The 25,646-nt window shown below is 54.8% G+C and overlaps 2 protein-coding genes across 16 annotated transcripts; one reads left to right on the forward strand and one right to left on the reverse strand.

Moving 5' to 3' along the window:
• The first annotated feature begins 5 nt into the window (after positions 1-5).
• On the forward strand, positions 6-11,520 carry LOC112666372 (KH-type splicing regulatory protein). Of its 3 annotated transcripts, none has more exons than XM_025457202.3 (20): positions 6-404; positions 1,956-2,052; positions 2,682-2,720; positions 3,055-3,094; positions 4,108-4,157; positions 4,400-4,471; positions 5,199-5,256; positions 5,573-5,747; positions 5,943-6,041; positions 6,384-6,482; positions 6,613-6,715; positions 7,391-7,491; positions 7,620-7,764; positions 7,845-8,005; positions 8,096-8,205; positions 8,605-8,693; positions 8,800-8,997; positions 9,295-9,372; positions 9,457-9,617; positions 10,708-11,520. In XM_025457202.3, exons 1-20 carry the CDS (start codon positions 147-149, stop codon positions 10,714-10,716), a joined length of 2,142 nt encoding a protein of 713 aa, XP_025312987.1. In that variant the 5' UTR covers positions 6-146; the 3' UTR covers positions 10,717-11,520. The 3 variants fall into 3 exon arrangements, with proteins under 3 accessions (XP_025312987.1, XP_025312986.1, XP_035558743.1); XM_035702850.2 differs by having other exon boundaries at positions 142-162; positions 308-404; positions 9,457-11,520; XM_025457201.3 differs by having other exon boundaries at positions 7-404; positions 9,457-11,520.
• Positions 10,933-25,624, reverse strand: LOC112666378 (adenylate kinase isoenzyme 1). 13 transcript variants are annotated; one of them, XM_025457230.3, is made up of 7 exons: positions 25,302-25,461; positions 24,581-24,742; positions 23,770-23,969; positions 23,050-23,193; positions 13,488-13,682; positions 12,569-12,711; positions 10,933-11,018 (listed from the first exon to the last, which is right to left on the reverse strand). In XM_025457230.3, exons 3-6 carry the CDS (start codon positions 23,935-23,937, stop codon positions 12,643-12,645), a joined length of 576 nt encoding a protein of 191 aa, XP_025313015.1. In that variant the 5' UTR covers positions 23,938-23,969; positions 24,581-24,742; positions 25,302-25,461; the 3' UTR covers positions 10,933-11,018; positions 12,569-12,642. The 13 variants fall into 13 exon arrangements, with proteins under 13 accessions (XP_025313015.1, XP_025313016.1, XP_025313018.1 ...); XM_025457231.3 differs by having other exon boundaries at positions 25,202-25,461; XM_025457233.3 differs by lacking the exons at positions 24,581-24,742; positions 25,302-25,461 and adding an exon at positions 25,491-25,624.
• Positions 25,625-25,646: the final 22 nt, after the last annotated feature.

Below are 25,646 nucleotides of genomic sequence, written 5' to 3' on the forward strand. Positions count from 1 at the left end.
CTCCCCCCTCGTCGTCTTCCCAGCCGCTGGGTTCCCAGAGTGCTCCGCGGCCGTGTGGAGCGAGGCCTTGTTCCCGCGTTGAGCCGCCGCCGCCGCCGCCTCCTCCTCAGCTTCAGCCTCCGCGCCAGGCCCGGCCCCGCCGCGCCATGTCGGACTACAGCACGGGAGGACCCCCGCCCGGGCCGCCGCCGCCCGCCGGCGGCGGCGGGGGAGCCGGGGGAGCCGGGGGCGCCGGGGGAGGCCCTCCGCCGGGCCCGCCGGGCGCGGGGGACCGGGGCGGCGGCGGCCCCGGCGGCGGCGGCCCGGGCGGGGGGTCGGCCGGGGGTCCCTCCCAGCCGCCCGGCGGGGGAGGCCCGGGGATCCGCAAGGACGCCTTCGCCGACGCCGTGCAGCGGGCCCGCCAGGTGAGGAGGCCGCGGGCCTGAGGGGCGCGCGCGGGCGGGGGAGGGGGCGGGGTCACGCGCGCGCGCGGGGTCGCGGGGGGGGCCGAGGCCGCGGCGGGGTCACGTGGGGGCGGTAGGCGGGGGCTCGGGCCTTCCAGGGTGTCCCCGGTGGGCCCCCGGCGGGTGACCCCCTGCAGGGGAAGGGGCGTGCGAGGGGGCCCCGGAGGGCTGGGACTCACTTTGGGGGGCCCCCACTCAGGACGCCCGGGGGCACGCTTTCCTCTCCTGGGAGCGGAGTGCCCAGCTTCCCGGAGGGGAGGGTCTTGCTTGGCGCTCGCCTCCCCACCGGGGCAGAGAGCTGTTTGCCTCCGGCCCAGCCGCGTCTTCGCCCGTTCCCCGGGAAGAAAGGACTTGGGGATGAAACAGCCCTTCCTCTGGAGCCTGGGAAGGGGGCCCCTTGCCACCAGAGTGGCCGAGCGCTTGGGCGAAACGGGGAGGCTGGGCACCGGGTCTGGGTCCTTTCTGATGCTTCCGGTGGCTTGGAAGCGTGGTCTGTCTGTCTGGGAAGGAGGGGAGGGTCCCACTACTGTGTTTTGAGGCGTGATGGTAACATGGAGGTGTCACATGCTGCTGTGACTGACCTCCCCAGCTCCATCTGCGGCCTCCGCACGCCCTGGAGGGGAGGAGGCCTGGAGAACCGGAGAACTTTGCTGTCCTCCCGGGCAGCGGACCGGCCGGGAGCCGACTGAGTGCGTTCCCGTCGGAGGCTTTCCCGGGGTTGTTCCAGTGCCTCCGGGGCAGAGTGGGAGGTCCCGTTAGGTGAACGCCCTATTCCCCGCCCAGTGTGGTCTAGGCTTTCTCACCTAGGGCGCGGGATCAGCCTCTGCTGTGCACTTGGTCTTGTTGCCCACCAAACTGCCTTGAGGGAGAAGCGGTCGTCACTAGGCGAGCTGATGCTCTTTGTTGGGCTGGGGAAAAGCCTCATCCTGAGAGCTTTGGCCCAAAGTGTTTAAAAAAAAAAAAAAGAAAAGAAAAGAAAAAAGAAAATTAAGAGAGGTGGGAAGATAGATCCTTAACTTCTGGTTTGCGTTTCTTTGGAAAAAACAAAGTGTGATAGTTTCACACATGGATTCTGGTCTTAAATTTTGTTACATTGGGATTATTTGAAGTCGTTCCTCACGTGTCTGGCGTGTAATGTGTGTTTTCAGAAAGGGTCTTTGGATTTGGTGGAATGAAGATTTTAAATGCCTTTAAGCAGACGTTTCTCTAAAAGTCATTCAACGAACGCAAAGATTTTGAGGGGGAGGGAGATAAAGGAAAGTTGTGGTCTCCACCATCCCAGGAGAGCTGGGCCACAGTCACACTTCTGCTTCCCTCATGGAGGCAACCTGAGGGTCCTCCCGAGAGCAGAGCAGTTGCAGACGACGAGGGCACGAATCCCATCTAGAAAGGGAATTTTGAAATTCCTGGATGACTCTTGAATGTTGAGGCCCTCGGGTAGGTTCTGAGAAGTTCGTCTGAGCACCCGTTCGTTGTGGTGGTAACCTTCTGTGCTTACGATTTTGTTTCTAGATCGCAGCCAAAATTGGAGGCGACGCTGCTACCACAGTGAACAACAGCACTCCTGATTTTGGTTTTGGGGGCCAGAAGAGGCAGTTAGAAGATGGAGGTAACTACCTACCTGCTGGGAGGAAGGCCGGGGGTAGAGCGAGGTGCCTTTGTCTGAACGTGATGCAGAGTCGGGGGAAGCCCACTGCCATTTGGTCTTTTAAAACCTCAGCAGCCCCAGCTTTGTTCATTCTTGTTCGGGCTGCCATCCTGGGGTATCAGGTGGCTGAGAGGAGCAGATTGATTGTGACCGGGTCCAAGTTGTAAGTTGTCAAGATTGTTCCTCCCCTTCTGGTTGGCTTGGGAAATGCTCATGGTTTTATCCAAGCCCCACATTAGTGCAGCTTGGCTGGCCCTAGGGCGTGCAGCGCTACCCACAGTAGCCAAAATGATCAGCGTGGGGGATCAGCCAAAACCGGACTTTCCCCCCGTCCCTCCCTGCCCCTGGACTTGAGTGCTGCCATCATTGTTCCTGTTATAAAGGACTTTTTTTTTTTACTCTAAGTGCTGATGGTAGGACTGGTGGAAGTCTGGCCTCCTTCCTGGTTGGTCCCTGCTACTCTCCTGTCTTGGCTTTGGTGTGGGGGGTGGGGGAGGGAGGCTGTTTGCCAGGCCATGTGGCACCAGCATCAGATTTGAGGCAGCTGTGGGTGGGTGGGTGTAGCATCTGACATCCTCTCTCTTTCACAGACCAACCGGAGAGCAAGAAACTGGCTTCCCAGGGAGACTGTAAGTCCATTGGATGATGCAGGCAGAGGGCAGCTTCAGGGTCTTAAAAGGTTTTTAGGATTTGGGAGCTAGAAACTCTGAGGAGGTGGCACCTGTCCATGGAGGCTCTAGGTGCTTATCATCTGGGGTCTGTGAGCTTTAGGGGTCTCAGAGCCCCTGGAGATTGAGGCAGAGATGGTTGGTGCGTGTGCTGATGTGAGATGTGCTCAGGAAGGCTCAGCCTGTAGTAAGTGCTAGCCACTCCTCGTGCGGGCAGGAGTACTTGGGGGCCAGTAGTGTTCAGGGGCCCAAAGAGGAGCCAGGCCAATCATTGCTTTGAATTTTCTCTCTGCAGCCATCAGTTCTCAACTTGGACCCATCCATCCTCCCCCCAGGTAAGCTGTGATTTGGAGAGCGCATGTTTCCTTGTCTGTCAGCTATCGCTGGCCTTTCTTACTGACTTAGGAGAGCTGTGTCTGTGGCTGCTTCCTTGGCCCCAGAGAAGCCCAGGAAGTATAGGGGCAGTCTTTGTGCCCTGTTGCTGCCTGTGCTGTGGTGGGACACTTAGCAGGAGGGCTGAGGACCAGCTATGGGTTTCTCCTCTGCCTTCTGCAAATGCTTGTTCCCCAAGAGCTGGTGGGGCCTGTGGTTTTTTCCTATTTGCGCACCCCCCCCACCCCCCCCACCCCCCCACCCCCAGTGACTTCAGTGAATCTGATGTAGAATCTTTCCTGAAGGACCGTGTTGTTTCTTTTTTTTTTTTTTTTTTTTTTTTTTAATTTTTATTTATTCATGATAGGCACACAGTGAGAGAGAGAGAGGCAGAGACACAGGCAGAGGGAGAAGCAGGCTCCATGCACCGGGAGCCTGACATGGGATTTGATCCCGGATCTCCAGGATCGCGCCCTGGGCCAAAGGCAGGCGCCAAACCGCTGCGCCACCCAGGGATCCCTCTTTTTCTGTGTATATGAAATTTGAAATTGATTTGTTAGGGAGAGGATAGGGAAAAGATACCAACCCTTTTATTTTATTTTATTTTTTCTTAAGAGACCTGAAACGACGGTCAGAATTCTGTCTAAGCATCCAAGCCTTTGCTCTTGCCCTGAGTCAGTGGGGCAGCACTAGTTTGGGGGCACAGTGACCCCAACCAAGTGTCCTGTGGCCTAAATGGGGAAATGGGCCTTGAGAGGTTGAGTGGCTTGCCTTGGGGAGAGGAAGCTGTGTGCTCTTGTCAGACTTTGCTTAGTCCTGTGGGGTCTTGGTCCAGATGTGGTGGGAAGTAGGAGCAGAGGCCAGTAGCACCAAAGACCCCACAGGTGAGGAGCGGTGGCTTCAAGGGGTCTTTTCTAGAGACCCTTCTGTCTCTTTCTTCTCACCTGAGACTGGCTTTTACTGTTTTTTCTTATAGGACTTCAATGACAGAAGAGTATAGGGTCCCAGACGGCATGGTGGGACTAAGTGAGTGTGGGTCACTGTGGGGTGCCCATTTTCCTGCCTCTCAGGGACAGTGTCTTGGGAGCCCCTGCTGGCCCAGAAGCTTTTGGTGTGAGAGGGCCTCCTGTACTTTCCTCTCACCTGTCTTCTTTGGGCTGGGGGCCTGGTGGAGCTCTCAGCAGAGCCAGGAACCCCTGCCTGCCACATAGTCTTTTTAGTGCTGGGGTGCCCTTATCAATCTGCTTTTTCCCTTTTTCTCCATCTAGTCATTGGCAGAGGAGGTGAACAGATTAACAAAATCCAGCAGGATTCAGGCTGCAAAGTCCAGATCTCTCCAGGTATGAGAGCCAGATTTGTGTCAAAATGGTCACAGGGCCGGGCTGGGTTCCTTGCACTTTTTTAAAACAATCACCTGACTGGATAGAAGTGAGATAGATTGGTGTTTATGGAGTGCTTTCTACGTGCCAGGTTCAGGGCAGGATCTTAACTAGTACAGCGTGGTGCCCTGCAGTGTAGCACTTTACAGCTGGGGGGAGGCCAAGGTGGAAGATTGAAGGTTGAGTATCCAAAATTTTGTTCTAGATCTTGCTATAAACTGTTAAGTCCCTATCTGAGGTAAACACCTACTGGGAAACCAGTGGGAATGTGTGAGGCAGGGAGATGCATTCGAAGGAGTGACTTTGAGACCAGGCCCAGGTTTGAATCCAAGTCTGGCTACTCAGCTGCACGTGTCTGTCATCCAGGGGTTTCTGGGGACTTGTTCTAACACAGTGAGGTCTGTAGACCATGGAGAGGATGTGTGTGATCGTCGGTGATGGCAGGAATGGAGTAGGTTTGGGAACTTACCTTCCAGCTCCTCTTTTTCCCCCAAAGTTCCACTTTCTTGACTGACCTTTAGGCTTCCCAGCCTTGGTCTCGCAGCTTCCCAGGTGTTAGTCGTGATTTGTCAGGCTGCTAATGGTGGCAGATATAGCCATTGTTGTGCAAGTTTTCCCGTCTCCGTGGAAAGCCTTTCTCCAGTGTCCACGGACCTGGGGAGGCATCGACCCTCTCTCTCCTCTACAGACAGCGGTGGCCTGCCCGAGCGCAGCGTGTCCTTGACGGGAGCCCCAGAATCTGTCCAGTAAGTCCCTGGTGGAGCCTGTCATTGTGGTGAGGGGAGCCAGCAGAAGCTCTTTCCATCTTTTGGAAAGTTGGGGGCAACTCCCCCATGTCCCTCAACCCTTGCCCTCTCCAGGGGGCTGTACTGATGCTTTGATTGCCCTGACTCCGAAGATCTGGGAAAACCACCTGAATAGCCCCATCCCCAGGGACGGACCCTCTTTCTCGTCATCTGTCACACGCGCATGTTGGAGTCACCTTCTTCCCTCTGAGCTGGATGGGGCTGTCAGACCTGTTGTACTCTTTCAAGTGTTTGAACTCACTCTTCCCCTTCCCAGGAAAGCGAAGATGATGCTGGATGACATTGTCTCTCGGGGTCGTGGGGGCCCCCCAGGACAGTTCCACGACAATGCCAATGGGGGCCAGAATGGCACTGTGCAGGAGATCATGATCCCCGCAGGGAAGGCCGGCCTGGTCATCGGCAAAGGCGGGGAGACAATTAAACAGCTGCAGGTGAGGGGTGGGATGGAGGACAGAAGCTCCTCCTGTCCCCGGAAAGTCTCCTTCGTGCATCTGTGTGTGTGAACACCCCACCGACTGCTTTGCCAGAGCCTCTTACCCTTTGTGATCACACCTGCCCCCCCACGTGCGCTAGCCCCAGAAAGTTCTTTGAAAGCCCGACACTGACTGTCCGCATTGATTGTAAAGGAGCGAGCTGGAGTGAAGATGATTTTAATTCAGGATGGCTCCCAGAATACGAATGTGGACAAGCCTCTCCGCATCATTGGGGATCCTTACAAAGTGCAGGTGAGAACCCTGGGGGTGACGGGGTATCTAGGGGAAGTGAGCAGCAGACAGGGCTGGACATTTGAGGGAAAGGGGAGAGGTTTTCAAGAGCACTGGCTTGAAGTCTGTGCAGGACTCTCACTCTCATTTTGAGCTCTCCCAGCACTGGACATGGGAAAGAGACCTAAGTTTTGATCTTTCGTTTTTTTATCTGGAAAATGGGGATGCTGGCCATTCCTCCCTCTCGGGACGGCAGGTCAAAATTTTAGCAGGCCCTGGGTGGGCTCAGCGTAGGTCCATGAGGCCTTGGGTCATGGGAGGCTAGGGGAATGGTGTTGGAGGGCGTGCCCTGTGTGTTTGCAGCAAGCCTGTGAGATGGTGATGGACATTCTGCGGGAGCGTGACCAGGGTGGCTTTGGGGACCGGAACGAGTATGGATCCCGGATTGGCGGGGGCATTGATGTGAGTGTGGGCCTCCCACAGTAGTGGAGTGCCATGGGCTGGGCGTGACTCCCGCTCTGGTGGGCAGAGGGCACCAGAGCCACAGGGACAGGACTCGGCTGACCACCCCCCACATCCGTCCCTCCGTCAGGTGCCAGTGCCCAGGCATTCTGTTGGGGTGGTCATTGGCCGGAGCGGAGAGATGATCAAGAAGATCCAGAATGACGCTGGTGTGCGGATACAGTTTAAGCAAGGTCAGGGGCCTGGCCGAAAAGACTAGCTGGGGCGGGGGGGTGGCTGTGTCTACACTTCTGTCCTCAGGATGACTGAGGGTCCACTGCAGATAGCCTGGCACCGTGGTGAGCCCGTTGAGCCTCTTTGTGGTGCCATCGTTACTCCTAGCCAGCAGAATGGGCCTTGTTTCCCTCCTCGAGGGGAAAGCCAAGTGCGAGAGGTGGCGGAGGGCAGACTTCTTAACTTTAAAGGAAAGCTCTTCCTGTCATCAAATCTGTTCTGTTTCCCCCACCAAATGGCCCATCCTGATGGGGCAGCCTGGACTGGATCAAATCACTCTGCCCCAACTCTGGGCTACTGCCAGGCTTCAGTGAGAGTCTCGGAAGTGGTAGGCCCATGGGGAAGGAGGACCTTTCTGAGGTTTATTGTCGTCCTTAGTTTCATAAAATGCATCTGTTCCGGGGGTGCCACCCTGCCCTAGCTGGTCGAGTTTTCTTCTCTGGAAACATGGGCCTCCCCGCAACCCCCCCCCCCCCCCCCCAATACATGGAGTGTGATGAGCGGCACTTTGAGCCGGAGATATTTCTGACACCTGGCTTGGCATGGTGTCTACCTCGCAGAGGCGGTGTTATGGGGGTTTGGTGTTGTGCTTTTCTTTAAAACTCATCTTTCTGTTCTCTGGTTGCTGGCTTCAGATGATGGGACAGGTCCTGAGAAGATAGCTCACATAATGGGGCCCCCAGATCGGTGTGAGCATGCTGCTCGGATCATCAATGATCTCCTCCAGAGCCTCAGGGTAGGTGGCTTCGGGGTATGCTGCGAGCCGCCCGTGAGGATAGAGGGGACTGGCACTTCCCTATTAGAGAAGTCCAGGAGCCAGGCTAGCTTTCTGTGTTCACTCTCCATTTCCTCCCTGTCTTGCAGAGTGGTCCTCCAGGCCCTCCAGGGGGTCCTGGCATGCCCCCGGGGGGTCGGGGACGAGGAAGGGGCCAGGGCAACTGGGGCCCTCCTGGGGGAGAGATGACCTTCTCCATCCCCACCCACAAGTGTGGGCTGGTCATCGGCCGAGGTGAGTAGGCCCTGCGTGCATACTGCTCCTCACCCGCCCACTCCTCCTGCCTTCCCTTCACTGCTTGTGGCTTCCCATAGGTGGTGAGAATGTGAAAGCCATAAACCAGCAGACAGGCGCCTTTGTGGAGATCTCCCGGCAGCTGCCACCCAACGGGGACCCCAACTTCAAATTATTCATCATCCGGGGCTCACCCCAGCAGATTGACCACGCCAAGCAGCTCATTGAGGAAAAGATTGAGGTGGGGTCAGGGAAGGGTTTTAGGAGCCTAGACCCATCTCCTGTCTCCTCCCACTCCTGAACCAAATTTGTCTGCTTCTGCTTCCTCCAGGGTCCCCTCTGCCCGGTTGGACCAGGCCCAGGGGGACCAGGCCCTGCAGGCCCCATGGGGCCATTCAACCCCGGGCCTTTCAATCAGGGGCCACCTGGGGCTCCCCCGCAGTGAGTATTCCTCTCAGCTTCCTGGGATTTGGGACATGGGGATTGCCGTGCTGGCAAGAAGAGCAGCGGGTCCCATTTTCATTCACCACCAATAAGTGCTGATTGCACTGGTCCAAGACGCAATCCAGCCCAGCCTCTTGTTTCATGCATATTTGTAAAAGATGTCACACGTGTTGACTGTAGTCTCCCCACCTGATAAGCAAACTCATGTATGTTGAATTTGGGGGGACTCTCACATCCTTAAGCCAATGGAGTTTGTGTTCTTCTCACTTTTTTCTGGGCAAGGGGCCTGTGGCTGAGTACAAGCAGGGGGCTGGCCTGGGCCCCTTCCTATTAGCCTTCCCTGCCCCTGTGAAGGAGCAGTCCCGGCTCAATTGTCCTCCCTTTCTTGTCCTGCAGTGCGGGGGGCCCCCCTCCTCACCAGTACCCACCCCAGGGCTGGGGCAATACCTATCCCCAGTGGCAACCACCTGCTCCTCATGACCCAAGTAAGTAAGGCTGCCTGGCTGAGGGTCAGGACAGGGCTTGGGTGCCCCTGTGGGGAGGGCAGGGCCGGCTCCCTGTTCTGCCCTTCAGCCCCCTGCCCTCCTACAGATAAAGCTGCAGCCGCTGCAGACCCCAACGCTGCCTGGGCCGCCTACTACTCACACTACTACCAGCAGCCCCCAGGCCCCGTGCCGGGCCCTGCACCAGCCCCTGCGGCACCCCCTGCCCAGGGCGAGCCCCCTCAGCCCCCACCTGCCGGCCAATCAGACTACACGAAGGCTTGGGAAGAGTATTACAAAAAGATCGGTGAGTGTGGGGCACCTGGGTGGCTCAGTCAGTTAAGCGTCTGAAATTTGGGTTGTGATCCCAGGGTCCTGGTATCAAAGCTACACATCGGGGAGCCTGCCGCTCCCCCTACTTGGCGTGTGTGTGTGTGAGCTCTCTTTTTCTTTTTCTATATGTCAAATAAAATCTTTTAAAAAAGAAAAAAGATCCAATGAGTGGGTGCGGGCCAGTGCCGGGGCTCTGGTCTGCCAGAGGCTGCTGAGAGGCAGCCGCCTCCCTGTGCCGTCCTCTGACCTCCTGATGCCTCCCCCCCTTCAGGCCAGCAGCCCCAGCAGCCCGGAGCACCCCCACAGCAAGACTACACGAAGGCCTGGGAGGAGTACTACAAGAAGCAGGGTGAGCCGCTGGGGTCACGCGGTAGGGGCAGGGCTGGGCCCTCGAGCCCCCAGCTGCACTCGCTCACCCTCTGCCTCCCTGCAGCTCAAGTGGCCACCGGAGGGGGTCCGGGAGCACCCCCGGGCTCGCAGCCAGACTACAGTGCCGCCTGGGCCGAGTATTACAGACAGCAGGCCGCTTACTACGGCCAGACTCCAGGTCCCGGCGGCCCGCAGCCTCCTCCCACACAGCAGGGACAGCAGCAGGCAAGTGGAAATTGCCACCCCCCTCCTCCTCCTTTCTCCTTCCAACCCCCGGCCACCGTCCATCCTGCCTTAGTGGGGAGCGCCGGAAATCCCTTCCCCTGCGGGGTGTGTCCTTGATGCCTGCAGCGGGGGCCGTGTGGCCAGAGGTCTCCGGGAGTCCCCGCGAGCTGGGGAAGTGTGCGCTGGGTCCAGAGGTTAAACGAAGAGGCCTCCCCGCGCCGGCCCGCTTGTTCCTGTGTCACGCTGTCGCGATGCTGGGGGAAAGCGCGAAACAAATACAAGGTGGAACTGTTGAACTGGTGGGTAGTCCTGGGGGTGGGGGGCAGGCCGGCAGCACAGACGGTTGGTCGCCATCCTGGCCGCTAACTCGCTCACTCAAAATCTGGCCACTTGGGAAGAAAACGGATGTGTTTTCCCCTCTCTGCATTACTTTTTTGGGTTTTGTTCTTTGCATTCTTTTATTTTTAACCCCACAATCTTTTCCCCGTGTCCGAGTGACTATGTGTTGCAGGCGGCCCCAGCGTGGGTCGGCCCTGGCTCTGGTGGGCCTTGGGGGAGCTCGCCAAGGGGACCCGCCCCAGGGCCCCTCCCGCCCCTCCTGGGCTCCGCCTCCTCCGCTATCGCGCCTGCCTCTGTGTCCCGGTTTTGTCTGTGAAGTGGGCATGACGATCGCCGCCACCTTCCAACCTACCTCACAGGGGTGTTGTGGGGACACCGTGATCTCTGAGATTGTCATGTTGTGATGCGCCGGAGCACCTGCCTTCCTGAAGACAGAGGGCACCCCTCCTCCCTCCCTGACCCTGAGTGCGCTTCTCTCCCTCTCTTCCCGCTCTGCCTCTGTGGCCCTTGCTTCTCTCCTCCTGGTCTTCATGTCACTCTTTCTCCTCCTCCTCCATCAAGGAGCCAGTCTGACTTCAGCCGAGGTCCCCGGAGCATTTGACTAGACAGTTACAAACACATGGTTGCAGCCTGAGCTCGCCACAGGCTCAGGAGAGGGGCTTCCTGGCCCCCTCCTTGCCGCCGTCCCCTGTCTCCCGCCCCCTCCTCCCCTCCCCGTAGTGACCGATTCCTATCTCTTCCCTCTCCGCAGGCTCAATGAATCGAATGAATGTGAACCTCTTCATCTGTGAAAATCTTTTATTTTTTTTTCCATTTTGTTCTGTTTGGGGGCTTTTTTTTTGTTTTTTTTTTTTGTTTTTTTTTTTTTTTCCTCGTTTGTTTGGCGAGAGAGCGATAGCTGCTGTGGGAGGTGCTGGGGAAGCCCTTGCTGAGTGGCTTGGAGGTCACAGCCTGGGCGATGCTGGGCTCTCACTCTCTCGCTCATTCTGTGTGTCTCATGCTTTTTTTCTTTCAAAATTGGGATCCTTCATGTTGAGCCAGCCATAGAAGATAGAATTAAATCTGCCAAAAAAGAAAAAAAATTTAAAATATAAAAAACACAAAAAGCAGACAAAACCTATAAAATTATATATATATATATAAAAATCTCTATCCTTTCCTGAAACTGCCTCTTTCAGGGGAAAGCAATTCATTTTCTTCCTACCACCCTTGGCCCTCTTCATGTTTTTAAAATAAACTTTTAAAAAGGAAAAAAAGTCACTCTTGCTATTTCTTTTTTTTTTTTTTTTTTTTAGTTAGAGTTGGAACATTCCTTGGACCAGGTGTTGCTATTGCAGGCCCCCCTCCCCCCCAGTCGAGCCCCTCGGCCTCTGCTCTTCCTCTCTCCTCCTCCCCCCTGCCTCGCTCGGCTCCCCTGCAGCCCCTCCTGCCCCCCACTCCCGGGACTGGTCTTGGGTTTCAACTGTTCAAGAGGACAAATTGAGAACAAAACAACAAATTGTATGGCAGTTTTTACTTTTTATCGCTCGTTTTTAACTTCACAAATAAATGATAACAAAACCTCCCCGTGTCTGCTGGGTGCCGTCTCTTTCTCTCTTTCTCTCAGTCTCTCTCTCCTCCTCTTCCCCCCTCCCTCCTCTCTCCTTTCCCCTGCCCCCTGTAGAGTTTTGAAGCAGATGTTTGTTTGTTCTTTATAGATGTTGTAAAAGCCTGATAATGGTGATTGGAAATTACAAGCTTTGTGTTGTGTTTTTTCTTTCCTTCCTTCCTTTTTTTTTTTTTTAAGAAAAAGAATTATAAGAAAAAATAGTTTTCTGCAGGCGCATTGTGCTTTCCTAACCCCCCCCCCCTTTTTTTTTTTGGTTAAATAAAGTGCTTTTTGTCTAAAAACTGCGTGCTGGCCGCAGTTGTGTTCGTAGAGGAAACAAGCTGAAGAGGAACAGGGGTTGGCCAATAAGAATGGGGGGTATGGGCCCCCCAAAGACTGTTCTAGTGTTGCCTCGCAGAAAGGGGAATAGCAGGTTGAGCCCAGGGGGAGTAGTCTTAACCCCATCCCATGTTTCTCCTCTGGGAACATGGGGAGCAAGACACCCAGGAGAGTCCCTGGGGACAGGTGTTTCCATGGACGCAGCCTGCCACCACAGCAAACGCTTGGCTCCGTGTGCCTCACGGGAGTCAGACTGCTCTTGGTACGCACCTGGCTGGGGCCTGCTCTGTCCGTGTGCCCCAAGGTGGAAACCAGGCCTGGTAAGAAATGGCACCAGATCCGTGCTTGGTGGGAGGCCACGGCCTCCCAGGGGTGAGGACAGGAGACAGAGTGAACCCAGGGGCTGATCTCGAGGCCTACTGTATGGCCGGAGTGTTCTTTTGGGGTTTATAGTTGAATACTAATGCAGATCAGGTTTCAACTTGAGAATCCTGGGCTCTCAGGTTTGAAGCAGCACCAAGCAGGAGCCCAGAAAAGCTCAGAGCCCCCTGCCCCACCAGGCTTTCTCTAGCCTTGTAGGAACCTGCTCCTGTGGGTGGTGGCCCCCACTCAGCCCACCCCTGTGGTGCCATGGCCCAGGAAGGGGCTCGGTTTGGGGTCTCCTGGCCTGTCTTACATACCTTACCTCACAAGCCTGTCCCCCTTCTGAGCCCTATGTGTGTTCTGGGATGGGGGGGAGACAGCCCCCAGCCCCTCCCGTCACTGCAGGCTTTCAACGACAGAGCAGCACTTGGCAAAAATGTTTTCTGGAGCTTCTTCTGCCAAGATCTAGAGGAGGGGGAGCAGAAGGTCAGTTCTGAGTCACAGCCCGGACACTGTCCAGCCCTCCAACGCGGGGGAAGCAGGTTTGCGGGCCTCTTCTTACTAAGTGCGGACAAAGAATCGGGAAGTGCGGTGGCAGGTCACACAAGGTGAGGGAAGAGGGAAGTGGGTCAGGAAGGCTGCAGCACAGTGTTATAGGTCACTAAGAGTTGGCCACTCAGCCACACCAGCTGTGCAGATACTGTCCCTTGGAGCGGGCCACAGGGGGCGGGAAGTGTGGGGGATTGCCTCCCAACCCCTGTGGCCCCTGCCCTCCTATCCCAAACTCATTGATCAGTTAAAGCTTGTTCCATAGGACACCCTCATTTTAGCTTCATTTCACACTCCTGCCTTCAGACAGAGACGGGGACAAGCCGGAGGTTTTCATAGATGGGTCACTTTAAGAATTAGGATACCCCTGCTTTCCCCCTGGAGGATGTATATCCCTGCACTTGAGCTGAGCCATGCTTAACCAGTTGTCCTAATCTTAGGTTTTGTAGATGCAGTCAAATGTTTTTAATGTTGCAGTTTGGGAGACAGTCCTTCTGTTTAGACCTTAAATGTCCTAGTGGGAAGGCCACAGCCTGTGCCTATACTGCCCAGTGGAAGAAATGGAATTTCCCAGTGTACACAGTAGGGAAACAGGCCCAGAGAGGTCCAGGATGTGGGCCAAGCCATCACCCTTGTCTTGTTCCCGTGGGGAGTTGGTGGCGGGTGATGAGGGGCAAGCAGGAAGTACCTACATTACAGAGCAGGTTCTTCTGCTGATAGAAGGTCAGGACTGGCTCACACAGCATGTAGTAGGTCTCCAGGCGCTGGCGGATGGCCGACTCACAGTCATCTGCCCTGTGCTCCACCCGGCCCCGGTGCAGCACTCTCCGGACCATTGTATCCATGGAGCAATCAAACACGATGACGATGTCTGGGGCCCGGCCCACCTAGGCATCCGCCAAGGAGGCTGGGTGAGGAAGAGGCTAGAGGGTGGCTCCCCGCCACCCCCCCACCCCACGCTGAGATCAGGAGTCTAGGAGGATTGTGCAGCCCCCTGGGTTCATCTTATTTTTTAGCTCTGAGTTAGTGTTTTAACGTGTTTATTTTTGGGGATAGGTAGGACCTTGGCAGAGCTCGTAAGTAAACACCACTAACAGGGAAGAGTGAAGACTCCCTCACCATCCCCAGCCACCCAGTTTCACCGTCCCTGGAAGCCACTCCTCCTTGGAGTTAGCCTGCTATTTTAGGCTTATACTGTAGAAGTGAATTGCCTCCGATGTCCTTTTCCCTGAATTTTTTTTTTTTTTATTTTTACAAGTGGTGAAGATACTGATTTGCCTTCGACTTCATTCACTTGGTATAATTGGAGGTGGTTCCATATCAGCACGTAAGGAGGTTCCTGAGTATTCAGCTGTATGGATGTACCGTAACTTAGTTCTAGATTGATGGATATTTGGATTGAAATATTCCCTCTAAGATGGATTTAAGCAGTCTTCACTTGCTTTCTTGTTGCCCAGATACTTCACTCACACTGGGTTAAGATACAAGAGTTCCCAGCTCACCTGTACCATTGCTCTGCCCTCCCTGACTGGTCTCAGGAGATCCCTAGATCTCCATGGCTGCCCTCTGTGAGCTCTACCTCCTACTAGTTCCTCCAGAATTTCCTCATGAAATAGACACCAATGGTGCATTAAAAACAACCACTACCACCACCAAGTGAGATTCATTCCAGGAAAGCAAGGATGGTTCAATACAATTTATTGTATTAACATCTGAGGAAAAAGGCATACGGTATCCTCACAGGGCAATTAGAATGTAGCATGCATTCTAGATTTTTATTTTTTTATTTTTTATTTATTTTTTTTTTTTTGCATTCTAGATTTTTAAAAGATGCTAAGAATTGATAATTATCTTCAGCCAACATCTTAATGGAAATTTGTTTTCCCACTGAAGTTGGGGACAAGACAAAATTGCCCCACTCCTGCTCCTGTGACATAGTAAGGTATAAGAAGATTAGCTAAGGCAATGAGATGAATCACTTTGAGAAACCTGAATTTGAAAGAAGGGAGGTAAAACCATGTCTGTTTGCAGATATGTGGTTGTATTTCTGGGAAACTCAAGAAAACCAATAGATAAACCAGTGTAGACTTAAGAGAATTTGGTAAAATAATGGGATATAGCATTAACACACAGGTTAGTAGCCTACATCCAGACAAAAGTCACCAGTTAGAAAAGAAGGCCCCACTTACAACAACAAAATGAAACATAATATGCTCAGGCAAAACTTTTTCCAAAAATGTGAAAAGTCTTAAGGACAATCTTTAAGGAACACTTGAGTAAAATTACTCCTAAATGATTCAAAGGAGACTTGAACAAAAGGAAGATATAAATGTGCCTGGATAGGAAGACCACATCATAAAGGTGAGTTCTTAAATCAGTTTATAATTTCAACATGATAACTTACTTAGTGGAACTGGTTGACTCTAACATTCGTGTGCAAAATCAAACGAGTGGGAATGTCCAGGAGAACCTAGGCAAAGAGAGTGGATGGTGAAGGTGGGAGAGGAGGTGTTGAACCCTAACAGATACTAAAACCTAATAAGGATGGGACGCCTGGGTGGCTCAGTGGTTGAGTGCCTGCCTTCAGCCCAGGGCGTGATCCTGGAGACCTGGGATCGAGTCCCTCATCGGGCTCCCTGCATGGAGCCTGCTTCTCCCTCTGCCTGTGTCTCTGCCTCTCTGTGTGTGTGTCTCATGAATAAACAAAATCTTTTAAAAAAATAAAAAATAAAACCTAAGAAGGCTGCCATATCAAAAACAGCAATGCTCAAGGGAACAAACAGATCCCTGGAACAGAGTAGAATCCAGAAATTGACCCAAGCAAATGTGGAAACTTGTTACATGGCGAGGGTGGCATCCCAAATCAGTGGAGAAAGGACAAACTTTCAACTAAATGATCCTGGAATAACTGGATCACAATTTGGAAAAAGGTCATATTGAACCCTTACCTCATTCTAAAAACTAGGATAAGTCCCAAATGGATCCGAGATCTACATGCAAGAAATAAGGTCCTACAAGTACTAAATAAACCATGAATGGTTTCCCTGATAAGCCTAGGATTGGGGGGGAGGGTGTTAGAAATGGTCTTAAAATCCAGAAGAAATAACAAAATATTGATAAATTTGATTAAAAATTTAAAAACAACTTTTGCATGACCATAAAGCAAAGTCAAGAGATAAATTGACAAAGTGGGGGGAAAATATTTGCAACCCATACCACAAAGGGCTAATAGCCCTAATATATCAAAAGTTCCTAGAAATCAAGAGGAGACCAACAATCTGTCAGAAAAATAAGCCTAAAACTATAAAGAGCACACAAAAGACGTAAAAATGGCCCTCAACCTCACTCATAGCAAGACAAATGCCCATTTCAAACTACCCCAAAACGCTCTTTCACACCTGAGCAGGGTGGCAAACATCCAAAACTTTGGCAACATCTTCTGCTGGTGTGGGTGTGAGGAAAGAATACTCTCATCTATCGCTGGTGGCGATGCAAAAAAAGAGTGGGGACGGCCAGCAAAATGATCGACAGGTTTCTGTTTAATCTCAGAAACCCACTCAGAGGAACCTATCGTAAAGATACTAGCAAGAATCTGAACTGCCATGCAGAGGTTGTTCAGTGCGGCATTGCTCGTAGCGGCCCACGACCGCACACAGCTTATTGCCTGTCAATGCGTTGTCCAGCAAGTTATTGTCAATGGGGTATCAGCTGGATAGACGACGGCAGTGCCACGCAATGGAACAGCAGTTGTGAAAGGAAACAAGGAAATCCTCGATGCCCATAGGAGATCTGCGGGATATATCGTAAAGCTCAAAAAAGTGAAGACACGTATATACAGAATGCCGGCTTTTGTGTGAGAAAGATCTCTCTCTTACATACACACACATACACACACACTTTATATCTGCAAAAAGAAACACCAGAAGGACAAACCAAACCAAAAACTAATGAAAATAGTTGCCTATGGGGAAAGGAGGACACAACTGGGGATTAGGGGCGGACAGGAGTGGTTGGAAACAAGCTCTTACTCCGGCACACCTTTTTATGTGGCTCTGACTTTGGGATCATCAAATAACATGCAAATTCAAAAGTTAAATGTAACAAGGCAATCCCCAAATATCCAAAACCAAACCGAAACAAATGTACCTGAGTTATTGTCACGCATAACTACATAGAGAAAATAATTATTTCAGGCAACTCGGTGTTTTTTTTTCCCCACGTACGTCCACAGTGAGGAATAGTATAAGGAAAGTCAGAGCCACAGAGAAATCTTAAACCTCCTTCAGTCGTTTTATTTTTACTAGTTAGTAGTGGTATATTCCCTGGAAACAATTTTGCACCTAATGGAATAATGCAAATGACTACGTTAATGGTTTTAGGAGTCTGATGTTTTAGGGAAAGAGAAGGTGGCATTGTCCTGCTAAGTGTGAACTGGAAACATCAGGATGAACTTGGGATTTTTTTTTTAAAGATTTTATTTATTTATTCATGCGAGATGCAGAGAGAGGCAGAGACACAGCAGGGGAGCCCGACGTGGGACTCCATCCCAGGATCCCGGGGTCACACCCTGAGCCGGAGGCAGATGCTCACCCACTGAGCCCCCCAGGTGCCCCAAACTTGGGATTCCGTCCCCTGCACAAGTGCGTGTTTTACAGCTCTGACCACTGGAAAGGTTTGGAAATGGTGACAACCCAGTGACAATGAATTCCCCTGGCCCCCAGGCCGGACGCCACTGTAAAAGGGCTCCTGCGAGGGAGCGCCAATTCGAGGGCTCAGCAGGAAATGTGGAAGGTAGGGGTGGGAAGTGGGAAGTCAGGCCAGAAACAGAGCGTAGGGGTCATGGGGGGGGCGTGGCCGTGTCAGAGGACACACGACAGTGAGAAAGGTGCCACCCTGGCCATTGATGGGACAGCTGGCAGGACCACAACAAAGACCACAGAGTTCTGATGAGAGAGAACCAGACGAATGAAGGCAAAAATGACCAACCTCATGGTCACCATTGGAAGGACCTAGGACACCAACGCCTTAGTCTGAAAAATGGCCCTCGAGGAAGGGAAGCTAAGCTTCTATAGGGCCCACCTGTCTGGTAGGAAGTGTATTTCAGGATAACCCAACAGCCCTTGACGAGGAAAGAGATTTCTTCTTTAGGGAAGAATTCGCACTAATCGGTGTGGGAAAAAATGCCCAGAAGAGAAAAATCGCAAACTGGCAATGTCTATCAGCCTGAATATCAGCACGAATAAAACCAGGAGATGGGAGGTGGAGGGGGCACTTTGCGCCCCCGCTGTCTGACCGGGTGTACTCAGTTGAGGCTCCCGCCACAAAACGCCACGTGTGCATGCCTCAAACAACAGAAACTCTACTTTCATTTTTTAAAAAAGATTTTATTTGGGGATCCCTGGGTGGCGCAGCGGTTTGGCGCCTGCCTTTGGCCCAGGGCGCGATCCTGGAGACCCGGGATCGAATCCCACGTTGGGCTCCCGGTGCATGGAGCCTGCTTCTCCCTCTGCCTCTGTCTCTGCCTCTCTCTCTCTCTCTCTGTATGACTATCATAAATAAATAAAAAAATTTAAAAAAAAAGATTTTATTTGAGAGGGAGACAGAGCTAGCAGCAGAGATAGGGAGAGAGGGAGCATGAGCGTGAAGCAGGCCCCCCCACCGAGCAGGGAGCCCGATGCAGGACCCCGGGGTCACGACCCGAGCTGAAGGCTGATGCTCCACCGACTGAGCCTCCCAGGGGCCCCTACAAACTCTACTTTCTCACAATCCTGGAGGCCGGACACCAAGATCAGGGCGTCCACACGGCTAGTTCCTTCTGAGGCTTCTCTCCTCGGCTGGTCGATGCCGGCTCTGCCCCGTGTCCCCTCTGTGTGTGCGTGTCCTAATCTCTTCTCGGAAGGACACCGGTCAGATTGGGTCAGGGGCACCCCCTCTCCCCCAAGGACCTCTTTTAACTTGCTCACCTCTTTAAAGACCCTGTCTCCACATACAGGCACATTCGGAGGCCCTGGAGGTGAGGGCTTCCACGTACACATCTTGGGGGACACAGTTCCGCCCATTACAGACCCCTCGCGGAGAGGGTGCCAGTCGGGCATGTGGGAGCCTCCTGGGAAATTATGCAAGACATAAAGTATTGAATCACAGTGCTCTACGCCCAATCCGCCCTGATTCATCTACCACCACGCGGGGGAGGAGCCAAAGCCTGAATGTCACAGGAGCGCAGAAATGTCACAGCCCCAGCATCCTCACAACTGGACGGAAGAAAGGACCCTGCATGCACAACACATACTCCGTTTTCCCACTTTCTCAAGTCCACCACCCGTGTCCCGGTGGACGGACGTTCAGGGGCCTGACTCCTCCCGAAGAGCACACTCGAATACTTGTAAAAGATAATCCAGGGGATCCCTGGGTGGCTCAGCGGTTTAGCACCTGCCTCAGCTCAGGGCATGATCACGGAGTCCCGGGATCGAGTCCCGCGTCGGGCTCCCTGCGTGGGGCCTGCTTCTCCCTCTGCCTGTGTCTCTGCCTCTCTGTGTGTGTGTGTGTGTGTCTCTCATGAATAAATAAATAAAACCTTTTTAAAAAAAAAAGATAATCCACCCATGGTGAGGAGACAGCAAGGCATCCCGTGCCACCTGACAACTTCACGTCAACGCCTAGGGAGGACGCCGGACAAAGCGGCATCGGAGTCCCAAGCAAGCTCCAGACACACTAGCGGTGGCGACGACATCTACTGGAGAGAGGAACGTGGTGAAGAACGCTTTGCAGCCAGCGAGAGCCAGGCTGTGCCAACTAAGGAGACCCCAAGATGCGGCTTCTTTTCGAGAAACACAGTTGCAAGGGAAACAGAAGCAGCCGAGACGGAAGGAGCACCTGTCTGACGACTGACGACAGGGCAGGTGAGACGTAGGACCAACTACACACTGTCACCCTTACCTAAATCCTCATTACAAACCACTTCCTCTTAAGAAGAAAAGGATGTTGAAGACGCTCACGGACATCTGACTATTGGCGAGTCGTTTGAGGACACGGAAGATATTAACGTGTGATCGTGGCAGTGTTTTGACTTTACAAAAATCTTCATCTTTTGGAAAATATATACTGAAATATTTTGGATGAAATACACACACACACACACACACACACACACACACACACACACACACACAACGTACAGAACCCGAATCTGAGCACGTCGGTAGTTAACTCTGCGTGTGCAGAGCGAATGAGGGATAGAGAGGCGAGGTAGGGACCCGTGAGTCCAAGGCAGGAGGGAAGCAAGCAGTGTGGATGCGCCGCCCTGGATTAGGAGACACCGAGCGAGGTGTGGGCCTCGTTTCAGCTGGCAAACCTAACCCCATGGAAATCAAAGGGACGCTCTTCAGACACCGGGGAAACTGAGGTGGCCTGGGTATCAGATGGTCTCGAGGCAGGAACGTTGGCCATGTCGGGAGCGGCTGGGTGAGGGAGCGCCCAGAATGGGCCCCGGAACCTGCTTCAAAGGACACCATCGATCGGCCACTGCGACAAGACGTTCGGGCGCAGATAGAGCACGTGTGGCCAGACCTCGATGACAGTTTGATCCGGGCACCCGGGGATCCCTTAGATTGTGCTGATTGTGCGCACAAGCACGGACACACCTCTCCTTCCCGGCAGGGACAGTGAACGGGACGCGCGTGGGGGCCTTCATCCCCTTGTGCTTCCGAGCACGAGGCTTTGTGGGGTCAGCTTGCACAGACTTTGCACATCCTGGGCCTGTACGCCACTGCCCGTGCTGTCACTTAAAACACCGCATTCCACCAAGTGCCTTTTTCTGCTTCCTGCGGGGCCGGGAGGGGGGCAATGGGAGCACTTTGGTAAAGGGAAAGAGAGCACCGCTTGCTCTGGAGGTAACTGGAAAATCAAAATACGCCGTGATCCCAACAGCCAGCTTGTGATCCTGGACGACCCGCGGAATAAGATGTCACCAGTAGGGGGGTTGGGGACCTGGGTGAATGGTACAAGGCAATTTCCTGTGAGGCTATAATTAACAAAAAGTTTTTAAAAATACATCATTATTTTAAAGTCTTCTTCCGTGAACAGGGGAGTTTCCCCGCAGGTGACACTTCTGGGAGAAACATCGATGCAGAGAAATGGGCGTTTCAGGGCCACTGGTCAGGGACGCTCCAACAAAGTCCGACCTGATTCTAATAATCGGAGCCGCACGTGGCTGTCTGGTTGTCCTCGGCGGGGAGTCCCCGTGGGCTCGTTCGACATAGGCCACCCATCCCCGGGCCTCGGCTCCCGAGCTGTGTTCTCAGACAGGTGCAGGGGTGACTGGTGCCGTCTTGGAAATACACAGGCCGCTGCCTCGGGAGTCAGCCTTCCTTCCCCGTGTCCCCACATCGAGGAGACGCCTGTAGCGTTTCTGTCCACATTCACAGAGGAGGACACTGAGGCTTGGGAAGCCAAGCCTCGTGCGAGTCACAGACGGGGAGAAAGTGACCGAGTGTGACCTGCACGCCAGTCTCGCTGGCTCCAAAGCCAGTGTCTGCACTAGGCTGGCCCACCTCCAAGGGTAACCTTCCCTCCGTGGCTCCCGATTTCCCTGTCTATAAAATGGGGGCGCTGATCTCCCTAGGAGTCCGACACAGCATCCCAGGGCGGCTTCCTCTGAATTTCAGCACCTTGGCCCTCAAAAGGCCCCTGGGGGTGTCTTGAAGGTACACAGAGAGAAGAGCAGCGGCAAAGGGCAGGGTCCCCAGGCAGTGTGTCCTTGCGGGCAGAGACTTCTTGCGCCCGCTTCAAGCCAGACCCACTGCACCGACGCGACCCTCAAAACAGACGCTCAAGGCCAGCAGGGTCGGCGGGGGAAGGGCCTGAGCAGGGGCCTCCAGGGTCCTCAGAGGCCGGCAGGGGCCTGGCAGCTCGCAGAGATCTAGAAAATTCTCCACAAAGAAAATCCACCGTCATCGCACAGAGCCCCATTTATTTCCTTTTTTCCACCTCTGGCAGCCGCACGGGCACAAGAGAAAAGCACCCGTCTGTTCCCCTTAGCGTAAATCCACAACGCCAGCACGACCCTAGCTGGCAGATGGTTCTCGGCCTCCATGACGGAAGGCAACCCTCCGTGGGTAAAGGGGGGACCACCGTGAGGCGGAGAGGGGCCCCCCACTGACGTCAGAATCTAGGCCTCGGAACTGTCCTGGGGCCTAAGGAAGGCCTCTGCCCGCCACCTAACTTGTGTGACCCAGGGCAAGTTGCCCGATCCCTCTGTAAAAAAAGCAGGATGGTGACAGTGCAAGAAACGTTTCTCTGGAATGTTCCGAAAGATCAGAGCTCATCCGAGTAGGGTCGAGAACAGCGCTGGGCTCAGTAAAAAGCTCAAGATGCATTCATGCTGCTGTTGCCATGGGGACATGCAGGCCCTGCGTTGCCAAGCCAGGCGGTTTTCAAGGGAAGCTGCGCCATCCAGCTGCCCTGCCCCAGCCCTGGGCCACCTCTGTTGGATCCCCACCTGCACTTCTCCGAAGGCATTTCAACCGATTCCAGCAAGTTCCAGAACAGTCTGGAGGCTGACAACCTGCCACAGGTTGCCTCTTCTCCCGCTTGGCCATTTCCAGACGTTCCAGTCTTATGGCTGCTCAAGGGGGCGGATGGGCCTTTTCACGAAGTCAGCGCTACTGGCATGCAGAAGGAACCTGAAGAAACGCAGCTGGCTCCTCCTTGGCACAGCTCAACTGTCCAATGTCCTGGCTTCGGGGAGGCCACCTGGGCCCGCACCCCGAACAGCCCACTTGTGTCCCTCCAGGATGTCGTTCTGTCTCCTCCTTACTGCATTCACCGCGACCTGAAATGTCTGTTTTGTCCAGCGAGTCACGTATAGGTCAGCGCCTGGCATCCTAAGAGCAGGGACTGAGTCGGTCTCATGAATCCTAAGGACAGAGCCTGTTCTCGAAAGATCTGGGGACAGGTGGTTGAATAAATAAATGAACGGATAACTAGACTCCATGTCAATGGCCCAGAGATGATACTAACCCCACGTGCTCTTCAGTGGGCAAATAATTGATGTGCAGGAAGATATTAATAGGACTTTGTCCCAGCCAGCTCCCCAGCTACCTACCCAGGTTCTAGAAGCTTCCAACCATCTCCCTCCCGACTGTCCCTTGAAAATATAAAACCCCATTTCCCCCCTTGCCATCTCCTCTCCCCCAAGTCTCACTCCTTCTGATCTCCATTCAAGGCAGGGAGGGGGGGAGCGGCTTCCCGCCTCACCGCACGCTTGCACACCCTGGGGTCACTCACAAGGCGCTCAAACTCCTTGGCCTGCTTCAGCCCCCGTGGGAAGCCGTCAATGAGGAAGCCTCGGCTCTCTGGGTGAGACAGCATGGTGCTGCTGATCAGGTCTAGGATGATGCCCTGGGAAGGAAAGGGGTGGCGGGTTTGGTGCCCCGGGGGTCCCTCACCTACATGGCTACCTTGTCAAGTGCGCTTCCTGGGTCTGGACTTCAGGTGAGTCCAGGGGAGCACCTGCCCTGCCCAGCGCCCAGGATGCCGAGGCTGCTCTGCTGCGCCGAGCCGGTCTACCGGGCAGAGCGACTACTGTGTGCCAGGCTTGCGAGGTCTCATTTACTCATCGCTACCGTCCTACAGGTAGGTACGGGGGGGGACCTTCCTTTTACAGGGGAGGAAACAGGTACAGAAGGGGCCAGTGACATATGCCCAAGGTCACGAGGGTAATAACTACTGACTTTACGGAGCACTCGTTAAGTTGCAGGCACTTTGCCACATGCTTTATGGCAATGAGGTCAGCCAACCCTCACTACGGACTCCTGCTGGGAGTCCAGCTGCTCTTCCACTTTGACAGGTGGGGACACGGAGGCTCAGGGCAGCAAAGCAGTGGGAGTGGCGGCCTTCTGGGCCTCTCTGCTTCCAGGGAAGCCCATCCTGACGTACCCCCTTCTTCCCCCTGCCCCGGTGCCTGTGAGCTCTCACCGTGGGCACCAGGAGCCCCTGCAGCATGATGTCATAGATCTTCCGGCCCCGCTGGGTGCTGCGTCGGGCCTCCTGCCGCAGCAGCTGGCCCAGCCCCACGTGGCGGAAGCCGTATTTGGTCGCCATGTTCTTGCACTGTGTCCCTTTGCCACAACCTGGGCCGCCCATCACGAAGATGATCAGGGGAGACTTGAGGATGTCTGTGGGGGCCCAGGGAAGAGGTGGGGAGAGGGTTTGGTGCCTGCAGGGGCCAGCACGCACCGATGTGTCTGTGTCCACAGCCTAGTGTGTGTCCTCGGGTGAGTGACGCGGGACACGGGTCTCCTGGCATTACCCATTTTTGCCCTAGGGTGGCATCTGGGGGTGTGCATCCATGCCCAGTGGTATATCCACACAGGGCACGGGTTAGCGCTGCTACAGGGGCGGGTTTGGGGGGCTGCGAAGAGGATGCAGACTGCGAGCAGGCCACGCCCTCTGCACACAGCATCTCCTTGAAAACCTCAATGACTCGATTGTCCCGTTTGACAGCTGAGGAAACAGGCTCAGACTTGCGCCCCCTCTGGGCCATCCCACAACGCCCTCCTCCTCCTTCCCTCTGGTCCAGCCCCCCTGGCCTCTTCTGTCCCTTGAACTTGCCAAACTCATCCCTCTCCCGCTGCTCCCCCTGCACGCCAAGTCCCTGCTCCGCCGCCTTCAGGACACAGCCCACCCGCCCGCCCATCAGGCTTCCCCTCCGGACCTCCCCCCGCATCATCCCGTCCCAGGGCCACATTTCCTCCACTGCAGCAGCCACGGTCAGCTAGGATTTTGCCTGTTTCCTTGTTCTTGTCCGTCTCCCCAGCCACACTCTGTGCTCCGGGAGGGCAAGGACCAGTTCTGTCTTGCTGGTCCCCGGGTTTCTACCAGTTGCCACGGTCCCTGACGTGCGGTAGCGGGTGATGAGCAAACGAAGGTGCGTGGCTACCAGGCGTCTCTAAGGCAGCGCAGTAGTCGATAATGCAATTTCCGTGTCTTGCTTCCCTCCCGCTTGGCTTAGTGAATTCCCAGGCATCCCACAGGGCCCAACGTAAACTTTAAACCTCCCCTCTCCTGGGGGCCGCAGAGCCGGCTCCTCTCTCCCCGTGGCAGCCCTGCTCCCTCCTGCTCGCCGATCCCATTTTTCTGAGACTGTCTCCTTCCCTGTCTACACTGTCATCTCCTGGAGGCCGGACAACTAGTGTGACATACTCGCCGTGGAGTGCCCAGAACCCCGCGCAGCAGGTGCCCAAGCGGATCAAAGCGCGGCTGATCCTCGAGCACGTGCAGCTCGGTGGGTGGGGGGCGGGGCGTGTGCACACCGGCCTGGGGTGTGGGGTACCTGCACCTCCCTCGTGCCCTTCACGGCCTCCTTCCTCCCCCCCGCCCCGTGAGCCAGCCGCCCCTGCGACGTTACCCTTCTCCTGGGGTCGCAGGGGCCTGCCCACCTCGGGCAGCTTGGACTTGCACAGACCCATCCCACCAGCGGCCCTGGGGTGGTCGCGCCCCATCCCCACCCGGGCCCTGACTCCTCCTCCTGGCTCGGCTCTACGTCACAAGGGCCCGATCACTTGGCGAGACGATGAGGTCTCCCCGGGGCAGAAGGAGGAAATGAACCCAAAGGGGCGCAGCTGGCGGCGCCCCAACAGCTCGGCGCGGACTAAGAGGCCCCGGTCGCTATGGTGACGCGGCCTCCTCCGACTCACTTCCGGAGTGCAGTGGCGCATGCGCGAGGCGCCCGAGAGCTCGCGAGGGAGGCTAGGTTCCTCCCTCCTCTCCCAGGACGCCCCGCGGCCCCCGGATGTGATGTCACGAGGAGGCGTGGCCACAGGCTGATTAAATCAGTCGCGCTTTATAGAGAG

This window comes from Canis lupus, chromosome 20 (genome assembly GCF_003254725.2).
Source record: "Canis lupus dingo isolate Sandy chromosome 20, ASM325472v2, whole genome shotgun sequence".
Lineage (NCBI taxonomy): Eukaryota > Metazoa > Chordata > Mammalia > Carnivora > Canidae > Canis > Canis lupus.